Source organism: Suricata suricatta, chromosome 12, assembly GCF_006229205.1.
Source record: "Suricata suricatta isolate VVHF042 chromosome 12, meerkat_22Aug2017_6uvM2_HiC, whole genome shotgun sequence".
NCBI lineage: Eukaryota > Metazoa > Chordata > Mammalia > Carnivora > Herpestidae > Suricata > Suricata suricatta.
The window spans coordinates 19,791,980-19,816,501 of record NC_043711.1 but is presented as its reverse complement, the minus strand read 5'-3'; the positions used below and the strand labels follow the sequence as shown (position 1 = coordinate 19,816,501).

General features: G+C 39.4%; 1 protein-coding gene across 2 annotated transcripts in view; it reads right to left on the bottom strand.

The window, feature by feature from the left end:
• RAD54L2 (RAD54 like 2) overlaps positions 1-24,522 on the bottom strand; it is a 99,241-nt gene that overhangs the window by 55,590 nt on the left and 19,129 nt on the right. The window contains exon 2 of one of the 2 annotated variants that reach the window (XM_029918211.1): positions 5,892-6,084. In XM_029918211.1, the coding sequence (XP_029774071.1) occupies positions 5,892-6,030 (139 nt within the window). In that variant the 5' untranslated portion in view covers positions 6,031-6,084. Of the gene's footprint in view, positions 1-5,891; positions 6,085-24,522 lie in introns of those variants that run through there. The other variant, XM_029918212.1, reaches the window with a different exon arrangement.

Here is a 24,522-nt window from a genome sequence, read left to right as displayed (position 1 = left end):
AAATCCTTATTACCTTAAAAATGCATATGAATTGTTTTCTATGCCTAATTTTTATTATAATTTTTAAAAATTCCTTACCAAAGTCCTAACCCCAAACCCCACTCCACCAACCTCCCAATAAAATTGGCACTCCAATAAGGTTTGTCATGTTCATCCCCTGAAGCTTCCTAAACTCCCAGTATGCCTACCATGCCTACCATGACCTGAGGAACTGAGTTTGGAAATAAAACCCTTTGGCAAGCAATCTTTCTTAGAATAACAAATAGGTTCTTGAAGTCTGCAGTTTCTGGTTGGGGCTTTGGTTTGTTTCCTAGTAATATTCCTTTAGAAAAACCCTACTCTTGTCTTAGGTTAATGAGACTGTTCACAACATGGGCCAAATGGCTTGGATGAGAGATGCTCTCAGATGAAAAGGGTGGTGGTGGCCCTAGAATCCTCAGGAACCAGGCAAAGACTAGAGAAACTGGCACAGGTAATAGAGTAAAAATACTGTAGGAAAGGAATGGGTCATCTGGCTTTTCCTTGCAAATATTACACAAGAATAAAGGTAGCCTAACATAAGTACAAGTGGTAATGGAAAGGGAAATCATATTACTATCTAAGATTCAGGGGTGTCTGGGTGGCTCAGTTGATTAAGAGTCCCAATTCTTGGTTTCAGCTCAGGTCATGATCTCATGGCTTTGTGGGTTCAACTCCCACATCAGGCTCTGTGCTGGCAGCCTGGAGCCTGCTTGGGATTCTCTCTCTCTCCCTCTCTAGCTGCCTTTCTGCCACTCGTGCTCAGTCTCTCTCAAAATAAATAAACTTAAAAAATTTTTTTAAAACCCAACTAAGACTCATTATTCATTTGGAGAACAAGTAAAATCAGGAATTGGATCCATTAAGCCAGATGAATGTTAACAAGAAACACATGAAGTCCTTGTTAATTAACAGTTTAAATTTTAAGCATCCCCTCCACCCACCCACCCATTAGTGCATATTTAGGCCCAGGTTTCTTGCTACTTTTTTCCCTTGTCTCCCTGCTCCAAGGGGACAAGAAGCCACCTTAGGGAAACAGACATTAAGATTTTTGCCATTTGTATAGACAGGAAAACCCTTGAAAATATCTCTTGGTCTAAAGTCTATCACTTACGGTTGCCAAAGCCATGAAAGGAAGAACCTACTGAAGGCTTAGAGTGGAGTGATGCTGAGGAAAACAAGTGTGCCAATGAACCACCAAGGCCAAGGAAAATCTTTTTACAAAGTCATGTAAGCATAGGGCTCTGTGACACACACCAGCCATGCCACACCTTCACATCCACTGGAATACACATTAAGCAACAACTGAAAACAAACCTTTTTTGTAAAGGCTAGATTATTCTAGGAGTTCCCTTCATCTAAATATTTCTAAGTACCTTATCTGGGGCAAGATATCGGACCTGAAGCTGAGCTAGAAGAAAATACTGAACCAGAAAAGCCACTTTAGAGGCACTAGGTTTTGAACCTCTACCTTTGATAATCATAGACACCCCACGCCCCCGCCATTGGTGCTGACATCCAACTTCTCTCACCATTCCATGAGAATAGAGAAAATTCAACACAGACATCTGGAGAAAAGAAAAACAGGGAAATGAGGGATGCCTGGGTTGGCTCAGTCAGTTGAGCAACTGACTCTTGATTTCAGTTCAGGTATTGATCCCAGGGTCAGGGAAATGAGTCCCACGCCAGGTTCAACATTGAGCATGGAGCCTACTTGAGATTCATTCTCTCTCTCTCTCTCTCTCTCTCTCAATCTCTCAATCTCTCAATCTCTCAATCTCTCTCTCCCTTCCCATCTTCCCCTCTCCCCTCTTTTGCCCTCCTATGCACATGCTCTCGCTCTCTCTCTAGAAGAGAAAAAATAGGGGAATGAAAAACCAATCCAAAATGTCTCACAACATGCCATGAGCCCCCTAATGTGTTAGAAATGGAAAGCATTGTCTTCTCCCTACCTTTTTAAAGACAAAATCATGGTGCAACTCCCCAAGAGCCAAAACCTCCATGTTCTCAGACTACTATTCCACAAGTCAACATTCAAAGGTCAGTATCAAGGGGAGATAATGCCCCAACTTAATGTAGCAAAGCTAAACTATCTCTAATTCCCCCATCCATTCCCTATACCATCCTTCCCACCTCTGTAAAGATTTCATTATCCTCCCAGGCTTTACCTATTCCATCTTCAACCTGCCTCACATATCCAGTAAGTAACCAAGTCCTAATAAACCCCACTGCAACAAATCTGACCATTTACTCCTCCTATGCAAGTCAACTGACCCAAACAGTTCAAATCCTCATTAATCCTTTCCATAAAGTTCTAACACAGACCTAACTGGTCTTCACTATCTATAGGCCATCTTTTCTGCATGCTGCTAAAATACCATTCCTAAAAATCAAAGGTTTAATTAATGCTCCCCCGTAAAAACTTCTGTCAATTCCATGCTGCCTATAAAACAAATTCTAACCTCCTTCTGAACCTGATCCCAGGCCATCACTCCAGTCTCATTCTGGTCATCCCCCAAATGTGTCCAATTCTACACCAAATAAGATAGCTCGCCATTCTCTAGTGTATTCCATACTTGCCCTTCTACTCTGCCATTACTCATGCTATTCTAATTGTCCCATCATCTCTGGTCAACAGTATTACCAATCAACTTCTTTCCTCAAAGCGCAGACTAAGAGAGAAAGCAACCCATCACAGGTAGGGAATGATATGAATCCATGGTCTCAGAAGTAACATGGGTTTGAAAAAGGAGCACCATTTTGGAAGCCAAAGGCACAGCTTTGCCACTTTCTAGTGAAGTTATACTGAGTAAGCCATTTGCCTTTCTGAACCTCAGTTTCCTTACCACTAAAATGTATCTGCTTTGCCTAACAGGATTATCAAGATAAAGCAGGATAAAGTATGTCAAAATGCTTGTGAGGGGATGGACTAAAGCAGTACTTAGAGGGAAATTTATAGTTTTAATTATTTTTATTAGGGAAAAAAAAGGTAAACACATTCTTAAGTTTGAAAGTACTGCCAGAAGTAAAAGGAAGGCTATTAGAAGTCAGAAATTACAAAGAAGACAAACACAAATAGAGGGAATCACCAAAGCCAAAAGACAGTTCTTTGAAAAGGTTAGTATGATTGTTAGATGTTTGTATAAATGATGAAGAAGCACTATAAAAGTGAGTTATTGTTATCCAGTACATATGAAACTTCAAATTTAAAAAGCTGAAGTAAGTCTCCTTTTTGAAATTGTTTCTCAACCTCAGCATTGTTGATATTTGGGGCCAGTAACTGTGTGTAGGACAGAGCCATCCTGCACAGTGTAGGGTGTTTAGCACCATCCTTGGTCTTTGCCCACAAGATGCCAGTAGCATTCCTCCCCCATCTCCCAGAAATCATGATAATCAAAACTGGTTTCAGATGTTGTAAATTGTCCCCTGGGAGGTAAAATCATCCCTGGCTGAGAAGCACTGCTCTAAGACAACAAAAGGCCACATCACACTATACCAGCTATGACTATTCATAGTTATTCCTAATTTTAGAAGAGCTGGCTGCTCCAACCATTAAGGCTGTGAGATGACCAGCAAGCCAAGATAGGAAGGGCAAGGCTGAAGAAACAGGCAGGTCTCAGATATTTCAACAAAATTACATAGTGTTCAAAACCAGAGAACCAGGAAAACTGTGAGCTCCAAAGCAGTGGCAGAATTGCTACAAGTAACCGAAGTATCACTTCCATTGGGGAGTGACTGGGTGAGCAGTCTAACACTACAGTGAAACATCAAAAGGATACTTGATCAAATTCCAAGAAGTCAGATAACCCCAGCAAGGCAAGAGAAAGAGAAAATACCCATGGAACACTGTTTTAACACTCTGAACTTTATAAGCAATAAAAATAACTCATTTCAAATTTTGAAAAAATTATTTCATTTGGGAAATGTATAAATAGTAAAAAAAAAAAAAAAAACCCAAAACAAAAAACTCCAGTTACAAAGCTGTGACAAATCACAGTTAAATTCTTGCCACTTCTAGGGGCCCTGGGTGGCTCAGTTGATTAAGCATCTTGATTTCAGCTCAGGTTATTATCTTACAGTTTGCGAGTTTGAGCCCCGCATTGAGCTCTGTGCTGACACTACAGAGCCTGCTTGGGAGTCTCTGTCACCCTTCCTTTGCCCCTCCCCACTCGTGCTCTCTCTCTCAAAAACAAATAAACATTGGAGCACCTGGGTGGCTCAGTTGGTTAAGCGTCTGACTTCGGCTCAGGTCATGATCTCACCGTGAGTTTGAGCCCCGCATCAGGCTCTGTGCTGTCAGCTCAGAGCCTGGAGGCTGCTTTGGATTGTGTCTTCCTCTCTCTCTAACCCTCCTCTGTTCACGCTCTGTCTTTCTCTCTCAAAAATAAACATTAAAAAATAATTTTTACAAATCTTGCCACTTCTAAATAAATAACAAGTGCACAGGACCGATTTGTTTTTAATAATTAAGAACCTAACAAGGAAAACAGAATTCTAAGAAGCCAAGAGGGAAGACTATGTGTATATATCCATTATATTCACCAGCAATATCTAAAATCCAGTCTAAACCTGACACAAGTCTAGGGGTACCTGAAAATATAATTCTGAGAACGCAAATGATAAAAAGCAAAAAGTGATACAGATTCCAGGGGACTCTAAAGTCATCTTAAAAACCATGAGACCAAAGCAAGACAGTCTGATGGTGTACCGTTCCAGCACTCACTATCTTACATTATTTCTACTTATTCTACTTTATATAAAAAGGAACTAAAGAACTATCTTGGGAGACTCCAACTGGTAACAGTGGACAACAATTGATATCAGGAAAATAAATAAATAAAATGGTAATTTCCCTGCCAGAAGGGAGGGCAGAGACTCCTAGACAGTATAAATGAGAGAAAACTGATCCCTGAACCACATGACAACTGTCAGGATGAATGAGAACTGAAGAAAGTACCAGCAGGAAAGAAAGAAGATTGATGTTCGTTCTCCTAGAATCTAGAGAAGAGTAATAGCACATTTTCCTAGGCTCCTTCAGATATAATCAGCAATAATCTAATGCAATGTTCAGTTCTACTAGTGTGGTGTGTTATAAACAGACAAAAATCTTATTCCTCCATTAATAGGAAGCATGCAAACAACTACATCCTATGCCATGTAAGGCTGGAATTAACTGAGAAGCTCTATGGCTGGCCAGATGATCTCACATTGGATTGGAGAAGAAAAAGTCAATGCCACTTCAACAAGCTGGGGGCAAAGGAAGGGTTAAGCCAAATAGGAGACCAGAGGGGGTCTACCAGCTATGAAAGTGCAGTTCTCTCCTATTAGGAGCAATTAAAGCTGCTAGAAATGGCTGGGAGGCAGAGCCGCACCACAGGAGATGCAATAAGCTTTTGGAAGCTGTGTACCTATCATCTGAGAAATCTCTCTGCAGGTAATCCCCTCATGTCCATACAAGCCGAGTTGTGCATATAATTTCAGGAAACTCACAGTTACCCCTACACCTGCCTATAGCCACCTGATGAATCTATTACTCCCAGACCACAAAGTCTTGCCACAAGGACTCTGCCACTGATTTCTCCATGATTTGGGCAAGTATGCTCCCCTGTCAAATCTCTGAATCTGAATATGCACATCCGTCAAAGACGAGCTAAAGCTAAATCTTCTTCCAGCACTAAAGTGAGGCCTATACAGAGGAACAATTCACTTCCTGAAAAAGAGCATATGAGTTCATTGTTGCTGTGCAACCAGTTATCTGCCTTCTCAACAATAGATGACTTAAGAAATTCAACTGGAAATACCAAGCTCTTCCAGCAAAAAATCCACTAGAAGAAAAGATAAGACAACCCATGTCACTCAATAGAGCCACTCACCATCCAGTAGGTCTTCCGCATCATCCCTGCCATGTTCCTCCACTGCCACTTCCTCCTCCTCCTCCTCCTCTTCCGCATCCTCCAGCTCCACGTCCGGGTCCAGGTCTGGATCGCTCCCTGAGGCGGATTCGTCTGACATGGCTCCCAGAGGTCCTCAGTGGGCATTACCGACTCATGGTCCACTGCAGGGGTCCTGGAAGGAGGAAAAGAGGCATCAGAATCACCAAGTCCTTCCTTAGAAACATGATTCTTTCAAAGAGAAAATACCAAGGATGAGTGCCCTAGAAGGGCAAGCTAACCATACCCAAATCTCCAACTTCCTTACAAGTGCACTAACCCTGAGAAGCTCAAGCTTCTCTTAGCTGCCTGGACATGAAAATATCTTAAAGCGACCAAACACACTCCATGCCTCAGAATTCTCATTTATTCATGCCTTTGACTTCCTGAGCACCAACTCTCTATATCTCTATATATCCATACATATACATATACACATTATCAATATATAATCACAGGCACTATACTAGGCTTTGGGGACATAGTAGGAAGCCCAACAAAGCATGCTGGGGAGTGCTAAGAGGCTGGTGCATGCCAGAAGGAGATCAAGGGGAAATTCTCATTGAACAGAGACCAGAAATCAGAGAAACCCACACAGACACTGGGCAGAGTAAGCAGCAAGGGCAGAGCCCTGGAGTGAGAGTAACGGAGTACTCAGGCAACCGGGAGTAGCTCCTGCCTGGAGCAGGGCCAGGCCCCACACTGGAGCACTACCTAGACAGCAGTCTACTCTCCAACCACCTGAATGGAAGTCTTGCAGCAGGCAGCTGTCTGTTCACCACACTCCCACTCTGCCCAAGTATGTGGGGAGCCTCAAGTTCCCATGGGCCAGAATGCCCCTGTACCCATCTCTGCTCCCAGGCTCTGTTCTACCTCTTAGCCCAATGCTAGCTCCATTTCTTCCAAAAAGTCTTGGTCAACTGCCCCAGTCTTCTGGGATCATATTCCTGCTTCTGAACTCCAACAGCCATGCTTGACTATGCTGACCTTCACTGAAGCCTTCACATGGGCTACCTGGCAAAGTGGTTTGCATTCTGCAGTTTCTCACCTCCAGACTGGACGATTAATCCCTAAGGGCAGGGATTTAGCTGAGAACTGTTTCTTTGTGGCCTGAAGCTGGAAGCATGTCCTATTCAGATCAATTCATTCATTTACATTCACTCATTTGCCAATTTGCTCTGCCTAGTATGTGCCAGGCACTATGCATGTCTGTTTCTTTTTCTCTCACTTGCTCTACTATTTATTAGCTATAAAGGTTATTTTTTTTTTGAGGGAGGAAAAAACAAGGTAAAGAGAAATCTATATAGACTGCTCTGAGATAAAGCAAATACATCAAAATGTTAACATAAAGATTCACTGACCAGTTCTTTCCATTTTTCTGTACATTACAAATTTTTCATAATAAAATGTGGAGAAAGAATACAAAATAAAAAATCTTTTATAAGACAAATTGCTATGGAAAACCACATCCACAATCAGGTTATCCTTAAATTCATTTCTCCCATCTCCCAAAATAAAAACTAAAACACAAGTCTCCAATTATTCAACACAAACACTATTCCAGAACTGAAGTCTCTTATTAAGGTCCAGACACAATATGACACAGAATTTTTATGTTTTCCTGAACAGAAACAGAAACAAAATGAAGCAAACTAGATCCTTTGGAATTCTAGAAAGCTAGAATTTAAGTTTAAGACTGGTTAGTAAAAAAAAAAAAACCAAAAAAACCACAGGAATTATGAGTGCATATGTATCCTGGTGGGTCAGGTACTTAGCTTTTCAAGACAATGAAAGCAAAAACAAAACAAAACAAAACAAAAAACAGCTTTGAAAAGATTTAGTAATAAAATTAAAATTTTTGCAATAACACACTTCCAGAACATGTACAAAGTGTGGTAAGGCACAGGGAAAAAAGATGTTCCACAAATACAAATTAATATAACCAATGCTGAGCTACCATTCATTAAGTGACAAAGCAAATTTAAAATTTCTGAGGGATTAACTATCCTATGTCTTTAAGTTCATTAGGTTTTGAAAGGAAGTATCAAATCAATTAGGTGTCAGCAGCTTTGGAAATGAAACTTATTCTGAAGATGAGTAATGATGATAATTCAACAGCAGCTACTCTGTGTGTGGAAGTCAATGTTTATAATCAGCATAACCCCTCTGGTTCATCTTAGACTGCTTGAGAGAAGTGTTTTGCTTACAGTGTGTTTAGCTGATTATGGAGCGGCTTTCCGAGGACAATTTTTAATTAGCAAGTACCTTAACGTAATCTGAATGTCTGTCATTTCAGAGAAGAAATTATACGATCACTTAGAGGTAAACAATAATAAGGAGAAGCCTCCTGTAAACCTAGTTAACAAATATCTTCAAAACAACCTCAGTCTCAAGCTCCCGATAGATAGAATCAAACATCAATTAAACATCAACAACCAGGAGCACTTGGGTAGCTCAGCTGGTTAAGGATCCAACTTCTGATCAGGTCATGATCAACCCCCTGTGTTGGGTTCTGTGCTGACAGCTCAAAGCCTTTGGGATTTTGTTGTCTCCTTCCCTCTCTGTCCCTACCCCACTCATGCTCTGTCTGTCTCTCTCTCTCTTAAAAATAAACACTAAACACACACACACACACACACACACACACACACACACACACACACACTCTACTAGAATTTGAGACTTTGGTCCAGGCCCCTAATCAAAACGTTTTAAGTACAGGACACTTTAAAATAGTACCCAGGCCATCAGATGTCCATAACAGACAATAAATTGGAGAGTGATGAATTTCTTAAATATCACCAAATTTGGTTATTCTTTCCCTACCTTCCAAGAGCCATTAAATTTCTTTACAGAGATAATATGATGAATTCTTTTCTCCACTCTTCAGAATCATATCAAGTACTGAAAGGGCAGATTTTGCTGTTACTGATCTCCTTCAAAAACCAACAGGGGCACCTGGGTGGCTCAGGTGGTTAAGTGTTTGACTCTTGATCTCAGCTCAGGTCATGATCTCACAGTTCAGCCTCTGCGCAGACAGCAAGGAGCCTGCTTAGGATTCTCTCTCTTCGTTTCTATCTGCCCCTCCCCTGCTGGGGCAGGTGCGAGAGAGTGCTCTCTCTCTCTCTCTCTCTCTCTCTCTCTCTCTCTCTCAAAATAAATAAACATAAAAAACAAAAACAATATCAACAAAGGGAAAACATCAGAGGAAAAGTTAACCTTGGGGGGCAGGAGCACAGTCAATTAGATTCTGTCTCTAAGGGTACCCACACATACAAACACTTTCATGTAGGCACAGCCTGATTCAAGAAATTAGCTCTCAGTAGAACTGTTAGAGGTGAGGAAAAGAGTTCATAAGGAAAAAATACATCTCCCTCATTTGCTCCTCAACCCATGTGAAACACTGCCTCAACCTCCAGGGAAGAGGAGCCCTAGGAGAGTGATTATGGGTGTACTGCACCTTAATGAGGACCTGTATTCCTACAAAGCAAACTCTGGGAATCAAATTCTATTTTAATGAAACTAGAGAACTAGCTACTTAAAGAAACTCTAAAAAGAATCAGTCTGAAAAGTAAATATTCAATCCCTAAGTAATATGTTAATGTCTACAGTTTAATATATTGGGTTTGTTAAAAGAGGCTATAGTTATGAAGAAACCCACAGCGAATCCAAGGCCAGCCCCTTACAGCAACCTTGAGAGGGAAGGAAAAGGTTCCTCTGCCCTGCTAAGTTCAAAAACAATGTCACCTGTCTATAGAGTGGTGCCTAGCCAAGAATCAGTGAAATTAATCATCCAGGCACAGCCCTGAGACACACCCCTGGGGAGAAGAATACACAGGAGAGAAAAACACAAAGACGTACACACATCCTAGCAAAGCCTTTGTTCACAAAGCAGACCATGCTTGGAAAGTCCACACTAAAATCATAGAACTATGGGCACATACTGCCTCACCACGGTGGGGCAGCCCATGCAATCTCAAGAGATCTCTTTGTGGTCCTCTTTGTGGTACCCAGATGCTGTGTTTGATATAAAAGAAACAATCCCAAACTGCCATGTCCTCATTAATTTTGGTGACCTTGAGTTGTATTAAATTTCCTCAAATTATCTTAAGGCAATTCCACAGCGAGTGCCATACACATTTCTCTTTCCATTAAGACTATAAACAAACCCATGCATTTATGCTAATTCATAAGGGGGCAGAAAGTCTTAAGAGCATGAAAACATTCCATCTAAAACTTTAGGCAACATTTCTTCAAAGAAAAGCATTAGTCAAGCAATTTATGTAATCAAAGATTTAAAATAAAAAAGAGTTCAGTCCATTTCAAGTACTCACAGGGTATTAATAGGATTCTTCCAGTCTGGTGAGAGATCAACTGTGGATCTCTGAAGTTATTTCAAAACACCTTTCCTGGGCAAGACAAAAGCCCAACACAGACATGTAGCCCAAATGCCTTTGGTAATCTTTCAGTCACTTAAGAACACGTTTAATACACACAAAGCAGCTACACAGCTAGAAACTGACATAGTTCAAAATATTTTACTTGGAAATCTAATGAGACTTTTGGTAATATGGAGCTTAATTAAGACAAAAATAAGGAAAAGAAGGTGAACAAAACATTCAGGGCTCCAAGGAGCAAGGCCACAGGAGACCACTCCTCTCCAAAAGGCAATGCAGTCGGGCCAGGCCCAGGGACTCAGCATGAAGCACAAAAGAGGCACTGGAGCCATGTTTACAGAATCAGTCAAGAAACCTTAATTCCAGGGACACCTGGGTGGCTCAGTGGTTAAGTGTCCGACTCTTGGTTTCGGCTCAAGTTATGATCTCATGGTTTGTGGGTTTAAGCCCCACATTGGGCTCTGCACTCTGTGCAGAGCCTGCTTGAGATTCTCTCTCTCTGCGCCCCTCCCACTCTTGTGCTGTCTCTGTCTCTCTCTCAAAAGAAAAAAAAAAAAAAGCTAAATTCTAGCCACAGCTCTATGGGACACTGGCTGCATGACCTTGATCAAACCAGTTCTCCCTCAGCTTCCATTACCCCTCTTATACTAGCCAGGAGAAAGATGGACCCTAGTTCATCTTTAAGATCCCTTCCAGATTCTATGACAGTGGTTCTCAATGGCTGGTCTAGGGACCCCTGGGGTCCTGAAGGCACTTTCAAGGGAGACACAAAGTCAAAATCATCCATGGGTTAAAGAATCATTCCAAGTGCAAGATAGACCAATGGATTTTAATAGAATACAAAAAGTCCCTTGATGTGGTTTTAAATTCCATATTACAATTAACCTTGAAGAAACTACCACTTGTCAGAATTAGAATACAGTATTAAAGAATACCCACAATTACCTGAAAAGGCTATTAAAACACTCATCCATTTTCCAACAATATTCTTCATCTACTTCAACAATACATTAAATCAACAAGTCACAACAAATTATATGCAGAAGTAGACCTGAGGATCTAGCTGTCTATATTCAATCAGACATTTTCAAATTTTCAAATGTGTAAAACAATTCACCTCTTTCAATTTTTTTTGTTTTGGAAAAGTTATTTTTCATTAAGAATAATTTAATACATATTGAGTTTATTATTTTAATTTTTTTAATATTTATTTATTTTGAGAGCAAGCAAGAGAAAGGGGCAGAGAGAGAGAGAATCCCAAGCGTGCTCCTCACTGTCAGCACAGAGCTCAATCTCACGAACCGTGAGATCATGACCTGAGCTGAAATCAAGAGTTGGACGTTTAACTGACTGAGCTGCCCAGGTGCTCCAAGTTTATTACATTTTAAAGAAATTGATATTTTTTATTTCTGTTTTAATTTCTAATGCAGTAAAGATTAACCATTATAACCCATATAAACAAAAGCTTTTGGGGATCTTCAATAATTTTTAAGAGTATAAAAGGATCCTGAGACCAAATAGTTTGAGATCTATGGTCTTAGAGTCCATATTTTCAGGTATCATAAAGAAAAATTAGCATTTAAAAATGTAACAAACAGAATTACATTACATGAACAACAAAAAATATTTGAACCGTTCCATACTGCATTCCTATAAAAAAGTACAAAATTAATCTGATATATTAATGGTATACAGATTATTTTATAAATGTGATTAACCATCAAGGGCAAACTTTCTCAGTGACTAAAGTTAATACCATTTGAAAAGTCAAATTTTTACTTTTACTACTATCCACAACCCCTTTAAAATGGCCAAGGGCTGAGGTTTCCTGTGTTTGCTCCCCTGACTCAGGTCCTTCATCCAAGAGGTCACTGAGCAGCACATGTCTGCAGGGTCCGTCCCAGGCATTTTGAATAAGTAGGTGTAAAACTCTAGAAGGACACTGCTGAGGGGACAAACTAAAGGCTCATTTCATTCTCCATGGAGTCAGCTGGAAAAAAGCGGGGGAGGAAGGGCAACAAACAATTGAGTTGGTAAGATCTGAGCTAAAGCAGGGGTGACAGCTTTGGCTGTGAGAAGGCTATGTGATATAGCCACTGCTCCCCAGAGGAACCTGGGCTCTGAAAAATTCTCTCTCTCTCTCTCACTCACACACTCACACACACACACACACACACACACACTCAAGCATGCCACATGTACATCTTAAATCATCAGTATAATTTAAGGGTGGTAACAAAGAAAAAAAAACCAACAACAAAAGTAAGGTCCCTGGATCTCTGAATACAGAGGATGAGGCAAGAATAAAAGCAATTCTAGCTAAATATGTTACCATTCAACTTGTGACCCCTGTATCTCTTTCCACACAGCTCTCATTCTTAAAATGGGAATGACAGAGATAAGGATCTACATGACCGGGACATGTTTGGTCTACTTTCCCTAGGCTTGCTGAGGCCCAAACCAGCCCTGAATCCACATCAGCCTAAAAGCAGGTCAGGTTTATCTACTAGATGGTAAGACTGAAGTAGCTCAGAAAGAAGCCAAATCATGGTCAGTGTCCCATCCCTCCAACTCCCTCTACAACCACCTCCTCTCTCCCTGACTAGTCCATTCCCAAAGCCCCAGCCCCCGGAGCCTCTTCCTTTCTTCTAGGAGTTTCTAACTATCACAGAACCATGGAGCTCAAGGCTGGATGCCTTCAAACTCAGACAAACACAAGCTGAGCACAGAGGGGATGGTTTGCCCTTCACAGTCCTGAAACATTCAGCACCACCTTTGGGGAAGACCTCTCCATATCTAGTCAACTTATCTACCAGACACAGTCCTGAAAAGCTCTGTGCCAGTAGCATTTCAATAAATCAAAAGCTTTTAAAAATAAGACTATAGCAGGAACTCTACATGAATCCTTCTATAATACAAATAACCACTAATTTGCTGAGTTGATGTTGATCACTTTCAGTTGCCATTCATTTTTAAATAGCTATAACAACATGGTATACAGGTTGCATACTATGTTTTTCCTAAATTGGTATCTACTACCAATTAACTAAAAGTTTTAATGGATAACTATTATTTTCTGATATACACTCATATTTTCAAAATATTCTATAGGAAAAATGTGATATACTAATATCACTGTATTTACATGGTTACTCAAGTTTTTTTACCTTAGTTTTGCCAGTAACTTGGGCGTTCTGTGTGCTATGCTCCTTAAAGACATAAATCTTCTATATATATCTACCTATACACACACACATACACACACACACATATGTATGTGTGTATGTGTGTGTGTATGTATATATATATATATATATATATATGTATATGTGTGTATATACACATATAGGCTCCACACTGATTGTGGGGCTTGAACTCACAACCCTGAGATTGTACCTCAGTCTGTTTGAGCATCCGACATCAGCTCAAGTCATGAACTCACAGTCCATGAGTTTAAGCCCTACATTAGGCTCTGTGCTGACAGCTAAGAGCCTGAAGCCTGCTTCAGATTGTGTCTCCTTCTCTCTCTGCCCCTGCCCTATTTACACTGCCTCTCGCTGTCTCTCAAAAATAAATAAACGTTAAAAAAAATTTTTTTTAAGTTACATGCTCTACCAATTGAGCCAGCCAGGCACACCAACATAGGTAAACTCTTCTGGCTCTACTTCTCACAGTTCTAAAGTGAATGGTAAGACTAGTCAGGTGCAGGCAGACTCCTATGGTACCTTTGGTACAAAACAAAAATATATTTGGTCTTTTTCCCTGGTTCCTGGTAGAGCTCCCAAAACCCTTAGAATTTTCTGAGTGACAGGAGTATCTTCTGCTGTTTACACTGACCCCTCTTTTGATCACAGCTGAATCTGTGCCAATGAAGTGACTTAGGGTGAAGCCCCTAGACAGCCTCATAATGGCACTGGTCACCAGAAAGACCAAGTGACTAAAAAGATTGGCACTTTTAGCCTTGCGCACCAACCTCCCAAAATGGGAAATGGGGAGCTGAAGAGTAAGCTCTATAAAAACTCTTGAACACTGAGATTCAGAAAGCTTCTGGGTCAGTGAATACATTGAGATGCTAGAATGGCACAACTGGAAAAGGCACTGAACTCCATGCCACCTCTCCCCCATTCCTTGCCCTATGCAGCTCTTCTATTTGGCTGTTCTGAGCTGTGTCCTTTCAAATAAACCAGTAAATGTAAGTATTTTCCTGAGTTCTGTGAGTCATTCTTGCAAATTATTGAGCCTAAGGAGGAGGTCATGGGAGCCCCTGATTTATGGTCAGTCAGTCAGAAGTATGGATAGTCAAGGTCTTGCAACTGGCATCTCAAGTAGGGGACAGTCTTGTGGGACTGAGTCCTTAGCCTTAGGTCTCTGCTAACTCAAAATACTTAGTGTCAGAAATGAATTGCTGGACACCCATTTGGTATCTGGAGAATCAGAGACTTGGTTACTGGCACTGGGAAATATCCTGGTGCCATAAGGATTTAAGTGATAAATCACAGTAAAAAGTTTTTATCTGCAAAGTGCAAAAGAAAGTTTGAAAATCTATTATTTCTTGACTTCCCATGTGCAAAAATAAATTGTGGTATTTACTTCAATGCAAGAGGTAACCTGCACCTTTAAACTACTAAATGTCACATTTCCAGTGAACTTAAATTATTAAGTGGTACAGGGATTTATTTATAAATGGGAATCCATACTGCATTTATCTCTCAAATCACAAAAAAGGAGAAGAACCACAGATCAGTCAAATCTCCCATGATTTCATATGCATTATTTTCTATATTTCCAATGGATAATAAAAACTGACTATGAGAATTAGGAGAAAACTAGCAGAACCAACAAGGATCATTAGTAATGCTTACTTACTTTTTTAATGTTGATTTAGAGGATCATTAGTAATGCAAGCAGTTCAAATTACATACAGAGTCTAACCATCGCCTGTCTATTAGATACCTCCCATGGCCAACACACCCTCTTGGACTGCCAAATCTATTAGTAGCCACCAAAACGTAGAAGAATCAAAATGAGTTCCATTCAAACACAATCCCTTTTTTCTCAAGGTGGCAGCACCTTTCTCTAGAATGCCATGAGAAAGCCAGGATTGGAATATGAACTAGAAGAATCCAGGCGCTAACCGTGTATACCCCACCATATATGTAAAAGAATTCTTGAAGAATAGTTTCAGATTAGAGGAGACTAAATGCAACATGGGATCCTGGATGAGATCCTGGACCTGGGTAAGAAAATAGCTATAAAAGCCAGAACTAAGAAGAATAGTTGAAGCAATTGAATATGGACTATGGTTTAGACAATAGTATTATATCAATATCAGATTTCCTGATTTTGAGAATTGTTTTGTGATTATGTAAGAAAATGTCTTTAGGAAATACACAGTGAAGACTTTGGTAGTATAAATAAGAAAATAACCTTCTAAAAGACAGTTAACAAGAGAATAAAATTATCTATTCCTAGCTCTCCAAAGATTTAAACGCTTACCGAGTACAAAAATACCTTATTTCAAAGTACAGATTTGAAGGATTATGTAGCTGACTATTCTCTATAGTTAATTAGTAACAAATTAGTATGAAACTTCCTTTCCTTTAAGACACAAAAAAACATAGGATTAAAAAGACTAATTAAGCCTCCCAGCATCCCCATGCACAGACAGGATGTCCTCTTGGTAGGGGGTAGGCCTCTATCCTGTTCCCTTGAGCCCAGCAGGAACTGGAATCATCTCTTGAGGCAAGTCTCATATGGAGTCCCTCTGGAAGGCTGCGGGTCTGTTCTATGTCAAACAGATAGCACCCTACCAGCAGGTAGAAATTGGACTCACCAGCTCACCCTCCCTCTTTGTGTAGATGTGGCCCAATTCTGAACAGTCTTCTAAGGTGATTTATGTAATCTATCTAGAGTACATGTTTCACTGTTACTTTACGGCCAAGGTTATTCAACCTGTGCCCAGTTTCTTAGGCTCTTATACACACACACACACACACACACACACACACACACACACACACACTTCAGCATTAAAGAAATAAGTAGCTTAAGATTCATATTCATACCACTGAACCAGTTACTTAAATAAACGTGCCCTATAAGTCTCTCTCTGGTCTAACACTGGACATGAATATTGACGAAAACAGTGAAATCTGAACATTAGCTAAAAGAAATGGGGAAAAAGAGAGTGTACTTGACCTAAAGCCAATACAGTGAAGTAGAAAAAAAAGCTGCTTCTTTCAAACTAATACTCCTATAATTTCTTTGAGGAAAAGCATAGACTCTCGGCAAAACCCAGCCTATATCTTTTGCAAGTAAGAAGAGGGCCTGCAGGGAAACCTCATCTCTGTAAACAGAAATGAGGTAAAAATGGGTATTAACCCTTGAGAAGAAAGGCCATCTCTCAAAGACTGGAACATGGCTTGTGTGGGTGCACACACCAAATCATGTGCTTCTCATCACTCTTCAGAAAATGTTTATTCCATGGAGGCAAGGCCACATCATTACACCATATGAGAGGTACAGAGATCAAAATAATCCACACAGGAATCTTATGGGCACAAGATACTGTAATGGTAGAGGGGATAAACATCACAGACTGAGATGAACAAAAAGCTTGAGGAAATACTTCAAAGAAAAAAGTAACTGATTGTTATTTTGTAGAAAGAATGCTCAAAGGAAAAAAGGCTAGCAATTAATTCAGCCCAAAGCCTACATATGACATAATGAAGACATTCTGCCAGGTCCTGTGGAAGCAATACAATACACACGCCTCAAGGAATGATGCAGAGCCAGAAGCCTTAAGACTATCTGACCCCAAAACAGAAATAATGTCATTTTGGGACACCAAAGTAGTCCATAGCTTTTGAGTAAACAACAAATACCAAATCTAATCTAATCATAATTTAAAATGATATCCCTCGTGAAAAAAATGACATTTCTGTCCCACTAGGAAATCTACAATTCATTTTCTTCCCTAATCACACTAAACATTTGCCCCAAACACATTCACACTCTCTTACTTGATCCCTGGTGCCCAAGATACACGTCTATCCCAGTGCAGTTAAGGGTACAGTCTAGGCCAGCATGGTTTCTCTCTAACCAGGATGAGGCTGCCCTCGAATTAAACCAAGCCTCTGCCTCATTAGCACTCACAATGCCAACCTACAACAGCTGGCATCCACCACCCAAGAATAATATAGTCAATTGAGAGTGAAGAATAAAAGTGGAACACCTGGAGACAACTGCCAAATGTCAAGGACACACTCCAGGCCTGTACTTGAGCAAGGTTAAAGAAGTTCCAATATTCTGGTCTTTTACTCAACAAGTAGTTATTACTCATTCTTGTGGCTTGTTCTCAAGTGGACATTGTGCCAGCACCATGGGCAAAATAAAAAGACACGAAAAACAAAAAGGTAGTGAGTGACAGAAAAAGAACAGGATGAGGAGCTAATCCTCCCTCCTGCTCACTACAGCATACAAGGAGTGCAACTCACTGTCACATCACAGGGAAGCTGAACAAAAGGCCCAGCTAACTTAACGGTGGCACTGACATAGTTACAAATGCAGGGCTAGAGCTGCCACTCAGCCAAGCTAATCAAGAAACTACTGAACACTCTACATCACAAGGAGTTCCAGAATCTCCTAATCATCTCTCCCATTAACTAAAGATTAAAAAAAAAAAAACAGTGGCTCCCATAATAAACAATTCTGACAAATGAGCCTCTTCACATTTCAAATGCGCCTGCTTTTAATGAAGTTCATAACATTAAGTTATTTTTATACTAGTTTGGATATGACATACTGGGCAGGTTTCTATGTATATTTTTGAGTTGATATCAGTACTATAAAAACTGTAGTTTACTCTTTAAAATAAATAAAGTATTGAAATTATAATACATATTTTGATCGGCTTCTAAAAAATGCCACTAACATAAAAGTATGTAAAGAACTTGTGCCATTTTATGAATGCTGCTTTAGTGCTGCTGTTACCTTGATCAAGTACCATGAAATACATTCCATTTCAAATTTCAGAATTAGTAAAACTCAAGATTAAATGTGCTATTTTATAGCTTCTCTACAGATTACACTTTTGCTCCCAAAAGTCTCTAAAATTATTATCCATAAAAGAATTATCAACTGATAATAAGTACTTGAATACTGGACATACAAGAGTCATGAAAGTAGGACAGCACCAGAAGATGCCAGGTTACTAGCTCTAGAAGCTATCTAGTAGAAACCAACAAGACAGGACCACAATGAACAAGGTCCATCTAATAATTTGGACAAGTGCTTCCTGCTTGGCACCTTGGCACACAGGAGATCTTGCAAATTTTCCTACTGCAAAACTCCTAAACATATAGGTAAATTTCTATGTAAATGTATCCATTTTATCTTTCAAATTTTTTTCATGTTTATTTTTGAGAGCGAGCACGCACAAGCAAGGGAGAGGCAGAGAGGGAGACAGACATAGAATCCGAAGCAGGCTCCAGGCTCTGAGCTGCCAGCATAGAGCCTGACGCAGGGCTCGAATCCACAGACTGCAAGATTATGACCTGAGCAAAAGTCGGATGCTAAGCCAACTGAGCCACCCAGGCCCCCCGCCATATGCATCCATTTTAAATGCACAGCTGTTTTCGCCAAACAAAGGAATAGAATGAAAAGCAAACTGAAAACACAAATACTCTTGAGAGTTGATACTATGGCAGTCCAAGAAGAAGAGGAGGGTGCCAAGTCTTGGGAATGGATGGAGGTAAGATAAGAAACAAGGTCTTTGGATTCAAAGAAGCTAAAAAGGAAAGACTGCAACCTCTACATAAAGACAGAACTTAAGAGCTATACTCCCAGGAAAGAATGGTGTAGAAAATAACCAACAACACAGAAGACAACATAAAATCTTGCATCAACCTAGTTTGAAGGAGGGGAAAAAAAAGTATACAATCTACAGTCCAAGAAATCAATCAAAGTAAGTCTCAAGAAAGTGATACACACTAGTTAGCTAGAAGTAAATGCAAAACATCTCTGGGACATATCCCAATCTGGGCCATATAAGAGTCTCATAGATAAAGCCTTATTGAGATGAGCTCACAATCCAAAAATACAAACACATGAACAACTAATCGAACAAAAAGCAAGAGCCAAAAGGGAAGACTGAACCTAGTTTCCCAAAAATTTCTGATAATACAACTACCAGATTAAAGGAGATAATAAACTACATCCTATTTCAAAATATGCAGGAAAAAACTGTCATAAAATTTAAAACCCATTTATGATTACAAAAGCAAACAAACTTTTGGCAAACTAGGTGAAGACTTCTTCCACTGGATAAAAGGAATAAAAGGATTCTACCAAAAGCCACCACACCACATTTAGTATGAGACACTGGGAACATATACTGTAAATTCAGGAACAAGCAATGGGTGCATGCTATCAATATTTCTATCAATATCAAGTTGTTAGAGATTCTAACCAATAAGTCACACATACAAAGCATAAAAATTGAAAGAAAGAAAACTGTCAACAATTGAAGATCCTATTATTTCAACATAGAAAATGTAAGTAAACTACTATTAAAAATAAAGGAGAGCTTAAAAAAAACCACACACACACAGGAAAGCTTAGTGGAGCAGTTAGATGAAAGATTAATATAGAAAAACCTATCTTATTAGTTCTGTACACAGTCAACGCCCATTTAGAAAGTATAATTTTAAAAATATTATTTACAATAGCAACAATAACCATATGTTACCTGGCAATAAGTCTAGGGAAAGATATGTTAAGATTTTTGTGGCAAAAAGTATAACACTTCATTTAAAGACATTAGAAGAGGGCACCTAGATGGCTGAGTTGGTTAAGTGTCCACCTCTTGGTTTCCACTCAGGTCATGATCTCATAGTTCATGACTCCGAGCCCCACATTGGGCTCTGCGCTGACAGTGCAGAGCCTGTTTGGGATTCTCTCTCTCTCTCTCTCTCTCTCTCTCTATCTCCCTGCCCTTCCATTCTCTCTCTCTCAAAATAAATAAACTTTAAAAAATTAAAATGAAAAAAATAAACACATTAAAAGAGACCTAAATAATCAGAAAGATGTGACATGTTCCAAGATGGAGACTATTACAAAATGTCAATTTTCCCTATAAACTTTTTTCTTAATTTTTTTAATGTTTGTTTGTTTTTGGAAAGAGACACAGCATGAGTAGGGGAGGGGCAGAGTCAGAGGGAGACACAGAATCTGAAGCAGGCTTCAGGCTCTGAGCTGTCAACACAGAGCCCAATGTAGGGCTGGAACCCACGAACCATGAGGTCATGACCTGAGGTAAAGTTGGAACCTTAACAGACTGAGATACCCAGGTGCCCCTCCCTATAAACTTCTAATTGAATGTACTTCTAATCAAAATCCCCAGGCACAAAATGTATAAACTGTAAAGGAAAAGATCAATAAAATCCACTACACCAAAAATGAAAATGTCTGCACAAGAAAATATCATAAACAAACCAAAGATAAGCCAAAGTCTGGGAGATACCTGCAGACATAGAACCAGTAAAAGGATTAGTATCACAGTATATGAGCAACTCTTAAAAAAACATGGTAAGAAGATAAAGGATATGACTGGGTAACTCTTAGAAAACTCAAACGACCAAGAAACATTTTATACACATTAGATAAAGTTTTTGCCACAGTCTGACTGTACGAAGTGCTGGAGAAGCTGCTAAGCAAGGATTCTTACACACAACTGGTAGGAGTGCAAAGTGATACTTTGAATACTTGGAAATATCTAGCAGGGTTAAAGATGCTCAGCCCTCTGAATCAGAAATTTTGCTCCTTGAGAAATTCTAGAACAAGCATACAAGGAAATGTTGAATCCTCATTGTAACATGGTTAGGATCAGTGAAAAATAAAAAGCAATCTAAATATTCATTAATAAGAAAATGTATAAATATATTATAGTCCTCTCATCCAATGGAATATTATACAACTTGAAATAAATGAACTAGGATATAATATAAATCAATATGGATAAACTTCAATGACATAATATTAAGTGAAAGAAAAAGCTGCAGAAAAATACAAGATAATAACCATTTATATAAAGTTTTAAAATACACAAAACACTCAATGTTGTAAGAAACATACATGCAATAAAAGGAAAACATGCATGAGAATAATATATAATTCAGAATAGTATTACTGCTAGGGTAAGGAAATAAATGGGACTGAGAAGTGAAATATCTTCATTCTGGTTTGTTTTTTTAAGTACGAATATCTGAAGCAGGATTATGATATGATATTGAGATATGACAAAGCTGGACAGCCATGAGCATTTTTTTGTTATATTATTTTGAATACTCTTCTATATGTTTGAAATAAACAAAATAAACAATAACCAACCACCACCCCAAATAGTAAATAAAAGCTCTGACAGGTAGCTACCCCTAAATTTTTTGGCATTAAAAATTAGTTTAAGGGGCACCTGGGTGGGTCAGTAGGTTAAGCGTCTGACTTAGGCTCAGGTCATGATCTCATGGTTCGTTGGTTCAAGTCTCATGTTGGGCTCTGTGCTGACAGTTCAGAGCCTGAAGCCTGCTTCAGATTCTGTGTCTCCCGCTCTCTCTGCCCCTTCCCTGCTTGTGCTCTGTCTCTCTCTCTCAAAAATAAATAAACATTAAAAAAATTAGTTAAAAAAATCAGTTCCAGTTCTTATAACGGAAACTTGGATAAGTGGAGGTTCATCACATCATCCCAGCTGGTGACCCAGCCCTAAGTCACCTCTGTCAAGGACTCAGGACACACACTTGTGGCATTCTGATCTTCTGAGCTTCCACAGGCATGCTATGTTTCACAAATTGTATCACTTAAAATTCTCACATTCGTTCTAACTGGATTAACATATAAGGATTTTTTTAAGTAATAAGAATTGGGGTGCCTGGCTCACTCAGTCAGAAGAGCGTGCAGCTTCTGATCTCGGGGTTGTGAGTTTAAGTCCCACATTGGGTGTTAAGATTACTAAAATAAACTTTCAAAAATAATAAGAATCAACATTTCACAGACATAAACACACTGTGAAGGAAGAACATACTTGCTGATACAAAAGGACAGCAGGCTCTAGACAGCATAAGGTTGGGGGTGAGGGCGAGGTGACTATTCTTGGGGAAAAACAGTCACCTGCCAAGGAAAACTACAGTCCTATACCCTCAAAGCCTCCTTTCCTTAAAAACAAAATAAGCGGGGCCCAGGAGCGCTGGTGTTAAGCAACACTATAGACAAAAGGTCCTAATTTCAATTAGAAAAGAATATGAAAGACTGAGATAGTCCAATATTTACACATGTTCTTGAAGCTCCATCTAGGCAATTTATGTTGGCTTCCCACAGCACCTGAGACTGGCAATCAGACTGAGTAGTATATAGGAGTGAAAAATCCTCTCTGTTCTCACCTCTAGACACTGCCTTCAGAAGTCCCATGGCCTCCATTATCATCAACAAAATGGGAAGAAATAAAGTTTCTTTCATTTGGGTTTGAAGAAAGGAATCAAACATGATTCTCAAATGAAAAGTGGTTTCTTAACAGCATCCTATTATAAACCTACACATAACACGCACTACACACTCCTGCACAGCTCTAACTGTCCCATTGTAACTCTTTTTCCCCTATAGTAATATCACATCTGGGCTAGTTTCTTCAATAGGTTATCTCTGGTTTAGATAAGAAGCCAATATCCATGGTGTACTGAACCCTAAGAATATTAATTAGCCTCTTCTTTAGAGGGTTAAAGGAAAGGAAGACTCCAAGGGTACCTCTTATACTTCTTATCTAGTCCATTTTTAATTCCTTGCTGTTTACATTTGGTTAGGCATCCTGTAGGACAAATCTCACATCTGCAGTTATGTGTAACGGGGGATGCCAAGTCTACTCTATTCTAATTGTGGCCCACAGTAGGTATTTGATTTCCTGTGTAAGGCACAGACAAATTCTTTAATTGCTCTGGAAAAGATACTCCTGTCCTATAGATTTTCTGAGTCTTTACTAGGCAGCAGCTTCAAACACGTCAGAAGACTTATCTATACAACATATTAACACCAGGATAAAGATGTTATAGTCCGCTGACTCAAAATCCTGAAAAACACATCACTAACTCAATCAGTAATTCATTTTGCTTCCAAAAGGGGTCTCCATCTAGGCTGCCTCTAAACTTGACAGGAAGTACAGTAATCCTCTCCTTATCAGAAGGTCTTCCTTCTGTTCAGTAGTAGCCCAATGCTATGTCACAAGGCCTACAGCATTCACCTCATTTCATCTCATCACATAGGCATTTTATCATCTCTCATCATCACAAGGGTGAGTGCAATACAGTAAGGTATTTTGAGAGAAAAAGACCACATTCACATAATTTTATTATTGTATATTTTTATAACTGTTCTATTTTATCATTTTTATTGTTAATCTCTATGCCTAACTTATAAAATTAAGCTTTATCATAGGTATGTATGTATAAGAAAAAACACAATATGTAGAGAGTTTGGTACTATCTGTGGCTTCAGTCATCCACTGGGGCCTCTGAAACATATCCCCCACTGGTAAAGGGGGACTAATGTAATCGATTTTTAAGGAAGATTTGAAAATAGCAACAGATTATTTAGGGAATTGAGGAACATTAGTAAAAGGAAAAGGATTGTGATCTGTGGAGGACAAGCTGATACTCTACCACCTAGTAACTAATCCTCCCACCGGGGCCTTTTCCAGTATCAGGAAAAGTCAATACTTTCATTATCTGCAGACTTAACAATCAGTTAAAACTCACTAAATGTACTACCAAATGCTTACACAGAGAAAACAGTTAAAAAGAAATAAACCCTTCTCAGCAAAATGATAAAGCAAATGCTATGGTATTACTACATTCTAACTGCTGACTCTTGTGATTTTTGATAAACGCACTGGGGCTGGGTGGGGAGAGGAAGGCAGGGAGCCCATGACTTTACAAACCAAGAGTTTCTTTTACTAAAACGCACATTCTCTGTACACTGACATAAAGAGGCTCTGAGATCTTGGATCAGGCTGCTCTATAAAGCTTCAAAGAAAGAAGTGATGACTGAGAACCAGTACTTGGAGAGCTCAATCACCTTATGAAACCAAAGCCATAACTTAAGAATACAACCTCCAAGCATACTAGTGAACAAAGAAT